Source organism: Babylonia areolata, chromosome 21 (assembly GCF_041734735.1).
Source record: "Babylonia areolata isolate BAREFJ2019XMU chromosome 21, ASM4173473v1, whole genome shotgun sequence".
Lineage (NCBI taxonomy): Eukaryota > Metazoa > Mollusca > Gastropoda > Neogastropoda > Buccinidae > Babylonia > Babylonia areolata.
The window spans coordinates 2,818,901-2,827,430 of NC_134896.1; the positions used below are offsets into that span (position 1 = coordinate 2,818,901).

At 45.4% G+C, this 8,530-nt stretch overlaps 1 protein-coding gene across 5 annotated transcripts in view; it reads left to right on the forward strand.

The window, feature by feature from the left end:
* Positions 1–8,530, forward strand: part of LOC143296737 (autophagy-related protein 2 homolog A-like) — a 125,380-nt gene that overhangs the window by 19,259 nt on the left and 97,591 nt on the right. For all 5 annotated transcript variants that reach the window (XR_013057161.1, XM_076608796.1, XM_076608799.1 and 2 more), the window contains exons 8-11: positions 2,129–2,281; positions 3,892–4,002; positions 5,517–5,579; positions 7,614–7,866. Coding sequence is in view for 4 of the 5 variants with exons in the window: in XM_076608796.1 (XP_076464911.1) it covers positions 2,129–2,281; positions 3,892–4,002; positions 5,517–5,579; positions 7,614–7,866 (580 nt within the window). In the remaining variant the exon portion in view is untranslated. The remainder of the gene's footprint in view (positions 1–2,128; positions 2,282–3,891; positions 4,003–5,516; positions 5,580–7,613; positions 7,867–8,530) is intronic.

Below are 8,530 nucleotides of genomic sequence, written 5' to 3' on the forward strand. Positions count from 1 at the left end.
GTGTGTACTGTGGGGTGTGGGGGTGAGAGTACTGTGTGTACTGTGGGGTGTGGGGTGACAGTACTGTGGGGTGTGAGGGTGGGAGTATTGTCCTGTGTACTGTGGGGGCGACAGTACTGTGTGTACTGTGGGGTGTGAGGGTGGGAGTATTGTAATGATAATAATAATAATAATAAAATATAGGCTTATATAGATCTCAGATGTGGCTCACCGTGCTTTACGATAAAAAATATACAAATCAAGTGTTGTAAAATATGTACAAAGTCTACACAGTTTCACGACAGTGGCTAAGATATGCATATGTAAAACTAAGTGACATTATAAAAAAAATGTATATGTAAATTCACACAGGCACCATCACAGTCTCAAATCACACAGGTGCACATCACAGCAAAACAAAGCACATCACATTCATCATTGTTAAAAATAAACACCAGGGAACCAGGTACCACGAAAAACACACCAAAATCATCACAGATGCATACAGATCAACACAAAGAGCACATCCAGCAACAAAATTCACAGCAAGCATATGCAGATGGAAAAATTTCAGTGTGAGAAGTACATTTTGAAAAGATATGTTTTGAGTGCTCTCTTGAATGTGGGTGTTGGGGTGTAACGGAAGTGCAGTTTCTGTACGATGTGAGGGTCTGTATGCTGGTTGGTTGGGTGACAGCAGGGAATGTGAGTTGAAGTATTCAAATAACTGACTCAGAAAAATTTTTTCAGTGACCTTAGACATAAGAGATAAGTTTGAGACTGGTCGATAATTTTGTAGAACATTCTGATCAATAGAGGTTTTCTTAAGTAGTGGTTTTACAACTGCGGCTTTATAACCAGAGGGGAAAGAACCCGACAGAAGACTTTCATTGACTATATGTGTCAAAGTGGCTAAGAGAGTGTCAATGTTTTCAACTAATAAAGAGGTAGGGATGGGATCTAGTTGGCAGGTGGTCGGTTTTGACTTTAAAATGATCTTTTTTTAGTTCATGTTCTATGACACGATGGAAGCAGTCAAAAACAGAGGAAACTGAATTAGTGGCTTGATTCAAACTGATCACAGGTAATGCAGCAGTTGTCATATGATCAAGTTCTTGTGTGATGTCAAACTTTGAGGCAACAAAAGTACCAGTGTTGCAAGACTCGGCTATATGGGTAGTGCTCCCGCTATCAACTTCAAAGTGAATGTTAGCTATCTTCATTCTAAAATAATCACTAAAAACGGTTGGCAACTAAGAGGATACAAATTGGGGAGGGGTGATGACCTTTCATTGCCAATGAGTCTTACTCTACCACTGACACTGAAAAGCTCTCCACATCGATTGCTACCTGAAATCTGAGCACTATAATACATAATTTTTGCCTTTTGGACAATCTTGGTGACTTTTCTCTTCGCAGAGGCAAAGATTTGTTCACAAACAACCAGTCCAGTCTTTTTACTCTGTTCCTCTGCATTTTGTCTGTCTTTCTTAGCTTTCCTCAGCTCCTCTCTAACACTAGAGTACCAAGGGGCAGACCGTCCATCCTTGACTTTACAGCGGGTGACAGGAGCATGTCTGTCCAACGTCAGCATGTAGAGTGGAGTCCAGGGGTTCTACAGAGGGGCAAAGAGTGGGTGACACAGTCCTATGCAAGTCCTGCCTGAAAGCCTCTCTGTCCAAGGCACAAAGTTGCGGGCCTCTTTGTAGGTGGCAGGAGCCGGGGAAGTCTATGTTCATTTGGCAGAGAACACAGAAATGTGTATTTGTATTTGTATTTCTTTTTATCACATCAGATTTCTCTGTGTGAAATTCGGGCTGCTCTCCCCAGGGAGAGCGCGTCGCTACACTACAGCGCCACCCATTTTTTTGTATTTTTTCCTGCGTGTAGTTTTATTTGTTTTTCCTATCGAAGTGGATTTTTCTACAGAATTTTGCTAAGAACAACCCTTTTGTTGCCGTGGGTTCTTTTACATGCGCTAAATGCATGCTGCACACGGGACCTTGGTTTATCATCTCTCATCCGAATGATGAGTGAGAAGGGGAGTGAATCACATGGTACAGTGCTGAGTGAAAAGTAAGACAGTGGTATAGAAGTCATGGAGAGATGTGTGACTGTGAGAGTCAAGGAGAGTTTTGCTGCTGAACAGCGGAGTCCAGGTCGGAGGGGGCGGCAGGGGCAGTGAACCGCCGCATGGGCCCCGAGGACTACGCCCGTGTGGGCCTGGTGCTGGAGCACGACATGAGGAGTGGACAGTTCGAGGATGTCACAGAGCGCCTACCTGAGGACTGCAACTACCTGGGTCAGTCACCTGGCAGTGTGTGGCACAGCTGTGTGTGGTGGTGTTACAGCCGTGTGATGGTGGTGTTACAGCCGTGTGTGTGTGTGGTGGTGTTACAGCCGTGTGTGTGTGGTGGTGGTGTTACAGCCGTGTGTGTGTGTGGTGGTGTTACAGCCGTGTGTGTGTGATGGTGGTGTTACAGCCGTGTGTGTGTGATGGTGGTGTTACAGCCGTGTGTGTGTGTGGTGGTGTTACAGCCGTGTGTGTGTGTGGTGGTGTTACAGTCGTGTGTGTGTGTGGTGGTGTTACAGCTGTGTGTGTGTGATGGTGGTGTTACAGCTGTGTGTGATGTTACAGCTGTGTGTGGTGGTGGTGTTACAGCCGTGTGTGTGTGGTGGTGGTGTTACAGCCATGTGTGTGTGGTGGTGGTGTTACAGCCGTGTGTGTGGTGGTGTTACACCTCAGTGTGATGGTGTGGTCTGTGATGTTGTTACAACTGTGTGTGATGGTGTTACAGCTGTGTGTGATGGTGTTACAGTTGTGTGTGATGGTGTTACAGTTGTGTGTGATGGTGTGCTGTGTGATGGTGTTACAGCTGTGTGATGGTGTGCTGTGTGATGGTGTTACAGCTGTGTGATGGTGTGCTGTGTGATGGTGTTACAGCTGTGTGATGGTGTGCTGTGTGATGGTGTTACAGCTGTGTGTGATGGTGTTACAGCTGTGTGTGATGGTGTGCTGTGTGATGGTGTTACAGCTGTGTGTGATGGTGTGCTGTGTGATGGTGTGCTGTGTGATGGTGTTACAGCTGTGTGTGATGGTGTTACAGCTGTGTGTGATGGTGTGCTGTGTGATGGTGTTACAGCTGTGTGTGATGGTGTTACAGCTGTGTGTGATGGTGTGCTGTGTGATGGTGTGCTGTGTGATGGTGTTACAGCTGTGTGTGATGGTGTGCTGTGTGATGGTGTTACAGCTGTGTGTGATGGTGTGCTGTGTGATGGTGTTACAGCTGTGTGTGATGGTGTTACAGCTGTGTGTGATGGTGTTACAGCTGTGTGTGATGGTGTGCTGTGTGATGGTGTGCTGTGTGATGGTGTGCTGTGTGATGGTGTTACAGCTGTGTGTGATGGTGTGCTGTGTGATGGTGTTACAGCTGTGTGTGATGGTGTGCTGTGTGATGGTGTTACAGTTGTGTGTGATGGTGTTACAGTTGTGTGTGATGGTGTGCTGTGTGATGGTGTTACAGTTGTGTGTGATGGTGTGCTGTGTGATGGTGTTACAGCTGTGTGTGATGGTGTGCTGTGTGATGGTGTTACAGTTGTGTGTGATGGTGTTACAGCTGTGTGTGATGGTGTGCTGTGTGATGGTGTTACAGCTGTGTGTGATGGTGTGCTGTGTGATGGTGTGCTGTGTGATGGTGTTACAGCTGTGTGATGGTGTTACAGCTGTGTGTGATGGTGTGCTGTGTGATGGTGTTACAGCTGTGTGTGATGGTGTGCTGTGTGATGGTGTGCTGTGTGATGGTGTGCTGTGTGATGGTGTGCTGTGTGATGGTGTTACAGCTGTGTGTGATGGTGTGCTGTGTGATGGTGTTACAGCTGTGTGTGATGGTGTGCTGTGTGATGGTGTTACAGCCAGTGGTGACCCGATGTTCCACACGATGGAGACGCCCCACACTGGGGGGGTGAACATGAACCTGTCAGTGTCCAGCCTGGACTCTGCCATCACTGTCAGCACTGCGCCATGTGAGTCACCTCCCTTTTCTCTGTCTGTGCTATGTGAGTCACCTCCCTTCTCACTCAGCACTGTACCATGTGAGTCACCTCCCTTTTCACTCAGCACTGTACCATGTGAGTCACCTCCCTTTTCACTCTGCACGTCACTTCATCTATGTTTGCTTGGGAGCTCTATCATTGTTTTTCATTTTCTTTCTGTTTCTGTGTCATTCAGAAAATGAACATCATTGTTTCCCTGTTCGCATTGTTCTGTGTTGGTTTATATTAATTTTTTCACCAGTTTATGTGTCTGTTTTTTTTATTTACTTATTTTTTATTCCATCCATATCTCTATCAGTGTGTTTTTCTGAGTGATTTGTTTGTTCCATTTCAGTTTGTGCTGTGACCTTGTCATGCATGCTGCATGCTGGTCGCATTCTGTTATTCTTGTTCCATTTCAGTTTGTGCTGTGTGCCTGAAGAGGAAGTAGGTGTGCAGAGGCTCAGTACCCATATGTGGACTGATTTTGACCCTCTCTCCTCCTCCATCACACCCTCTTGAGCACTGGTCTGGGTGCTAGTCATTTGGTTGAGACAGACATCTGTGGTCTTGTATGCAGCATGCACTGAGCACACAAGAACACAAAAATCAACAAAAAAACAAACTCACAGCAACAAAAGGGTTGTCCCTGGCAATAATCTGTGGGCAAATGTCATTTTGATCACAGAATAAATTCAGCAGCAGAAAGAAAACGAAAGAAAGGAAAACAAGGGGTTTTGATGCACTCTGACCAGTAGAGAGCAGGTTGAATTCCACACAGCAGTCTGTGGGGACAAAATGTCATACAATACAATGCAATACACTCTGACCAGTAGAGAGCAGGTTGAATTCCACACAGCAGACAAAATGTCGTACAATACAATGCAATACACTCTGACCAGTAGAGAGCAGGTTGAATTCCACACAACAGTCTGTGGGGACAAAATGTCATACAATACAATGCAATACACTCTGACCAGTAGAGAGCAGGTTGAATTCCATACAGCAGTCTGTGGGGACAAAATGTCGTACAATACAATGCAATACACTCTGACCAGTAGAGAGCAGGTTGAATTCCACACAGCAGTCTGTGGGGACAAAATGTCGTACAATACAATGCAATACACTCTGACCAGTAGAGAGCAGGTTGAATTCCATACAGCAGTCTGTGGGGACAAAATGTCATACAATACAATGCAATACACTCTGACCAGTAGAGAGCAGGTTGAATTCCATACAGCAGTCTGTGGGGACAAAATGTCGTACAATACAATGCAATACACTCTGACCAGTAGAGAGCAGGTTGAATTCCACACAGCAGACAAAATGTCGTACAATACAATGCAATACACTCTGACCAGTAGAGAGCAGGTTGAATTCCACACAGCAGTCTGTGGGGACAAAATGTCAGGCAATATGCTACAGTACTGTGCTGTACTAATACTAATAGTAGACTAGACAAGACAGATGATAATGTGAGTGGTATGGATGCACTGTTGTTTCAGACTCTGCAGTGTCAGACAGCACTGAACAGAGGCGAAGAGAAAAAGCAGCCCAAAAAGCTAGAGGTGAGGTGTTCTTTTCTCCTTTTTTTTATAGAAAGTTTATTTTCATTATCAGTGTTTCTGGAAATGTGGATCCACTAGTGAATTTTCTTTAAACTGCTTTGGTTGTGTTTTTGACTGACTGCGAAGAGTTTCCATGTGAGCACTCGTATGTGTGTGTGACAGTGTGTGTGTGTGTGTGTGTGTGTGTGTGTGTGTGTGACTGTGTGTGTGACTGTGTGTGTGTGTGTGTGTGTGTGTGTGTGTGTGTGTGTGTATGTGTGTGACAGTGTGTGTGCTTTTGTGTGCATTTTTGTGTGAGTTCTCATGCTTAGTATTGCAGAACAAGTGTCAAAACAGGACTTTGTTTCAAATGCAAAACACAATCCTTCCTGTTTTGAATGCTGTAGAAAGTCCTTTCCATTTGCTCTTTCTTCCATTTCAAAGACACCCTCCATAAGTGAATGCTTTACTTCAACAAAATTCCTTGAAAGATGTGATATAAGAGTCAGGAATTTCTGTTTCTACAACTTTGATACAATAAGTCGAATAACTGAAGTGAAACTGATAGAATGTTTGAAGAAAGAAAAGCCGTCTCAGAATTACTTGAAGCGTCGGGGATGTTAACAGAATGCTTTTGGAGGGGAAAAATACCTCACAATATTCTAACAATGAAACAAACAAGATATTACAACAATTGAGGTGTTGAGAATTGTAACGGAACACTAGGACCCAAATGAAAACCAAGCCAACAAAAAGCCTGATAGTGCTGTGACCTTACTCTTTCATCCCTGCAGCACAGTTTTCCGGTTTAAAGGATTTTTACCCTTCATTCCTGGAGGCCAGAAAACCGTGCAGCAGAGAATTCCCCCTTTTCTTCTTGCAGCCCGGAAAATCAGTTCTCGTGGTAAGCGCTTTCCATGAGTCGCGTCGTGTCGGCAGCGTGCGTCATCTCTCCTTGACCGGGTCACTAGCGAGGCAGTGTTTATGAGTGGAATGGATGCCAGACACCCCTCTCCCCCTCCCTTAGCGTGCATCATCTATCCTTGACCGGGTCACTAGCGGGGCAGTGTTTATGAGTGGAATGGATGCCAGACACCCCTCTCCCCCTTCCTTGGACGTGGGAAAGCGGGCGCTGCTACATTCTTGCCGATGTGCTGTGTAGACACACGGACACTGAAAAATGGAATGTGTAGAAAGTTCGGATTCTGACCAGTTTTCTGATGATGAGTTTTACAACGCTCTAACAGATAATGATTTCGATCTGTTTCAAATGAATGACGAGGAGAGAGTGCATTTAGCTGTTGCTACAGAAGCACAGATAAGTTCAAAAAGTAACAAGTGTGAAAATTGTGGTGTATATTTGTGCAGTAACTGGCATGACTGCTTTAAGGTATATTACACACATGTCACTTTTGTGTGGCATATTACGTGATGATTTTGACACAGACATGCGTATTTAGAGAGAGTATTGTTTCTGAATAGTTTTTGTTCAAGAATTGTGTAGATAATGATCAGATTCTGGCTCAGTGACTGTTAGTGTAGTGAAAGGGATATATTCAAATCATTCATGTGATAAGGACAATAGCACTAACAGTTGTGACAGTTTTTCATGGATATGACTAGCAGTGTTGCACTGAGATACATGTGATGCACTACTCGGTGAGTACCTGCATTATGTGCATACTCTTCAAGCAAAACACTGTCCTGCATGTAGTACGCACTTGTATGCATTGTGTGTGACTCCAAAGTCACCTGTTTTACACCTGAGTGTCATCAGAGATGTCACCCTATAGTGTCAACAGGGTCACAGACAACTTCTCACATCAATTCTGTACACAACAGTACATGACAATTTTAGTGTTATGTAATGAGCCATGTTGCCATAAGCCTCCAAAATAAGTACCCTGCTTCATATTTTCTTTCTCTTCTCTAAATCCAGGAATGAAGGGAATACACGTATGTGGTAGGGATCTCGGAAAAAGGGGGAGTAATGGTTCATAGAAAAATAGGAACGAAAGAGTTAGGAACTGACGACGCTGTCCCATCACTTCACAGAGAGTGTGGCGCGTGCCGCCAACGAACCCAGCACAGACCGCAGCTGTTGCCAGGTGACGGTTGCCACGGTGTCGCTGTGTCTGCTGCACGAAGAGGTGCAGGAGAGTGGGGGTCAGGCCTGGGTCAGCAAGATGGAGGACCTGTCAGACAGGTACTTCAAGGGGCTGAGAAATGTCTCCACGGCTGGACAGGTGCTGTCCCTCAAAGAGCTGAGGGACAAGATCTCTGACATTGTGCCCAGGGACCATCTGGGGTGAGTGGGGGTGGGGGGTGGGGGTGTGTGTTTGTGTGTGTGTGCACAAATGTTATCCCAGAGAGCATATGGGGTGAGTGTGTGAATATGGGGTGAGTGTGTGAGTATGGGGTGAGTGCGTGAATATGGGGCGAGTGCGTGAATATGGGGTGAGTGTGTGAATATGGGGTGAGTGTGTGAATATGTGTGTGTGTGCATGCTGGGTTGAAGAAACTGTGTGCAGAGACTTGTCGGTGACGTTGACAGTGATGAGCTGTGGTGTTGATGTGTCACTGTGCCTGTCTGTGTGGTCAGATTTATCTGTCTGTGTGGTCAGATGTGTCACTGTGCCTGTCTGTGTGGTCAGATTTATCTGTCTGTGTGGTCAGATGTGTCACTGTGCCTGTCTGTGTGGTCAGATTTATCTGTCTGTGTGGTCAGATGTGTCACTGTGTCTGTGTGGTCAGATGTGTCACTGTATGTGGTCAGATGTCTCTGTGTGGTCAGATGTCTCACTGTATGTGGTCAGGTGTGTCACTGTGTCTGTGGTCAGATGTGTCACTGTGTGGTCAGATGTAGCACTGTCTGTGTGGTCAGCTGTAGCACTGTATCTGTCTGTGTGGTCAGATGTTTCACTGTCTGTGTGGTCAGCTGTAGCACTGTATCTGTTTGTGTGGTCAGATGT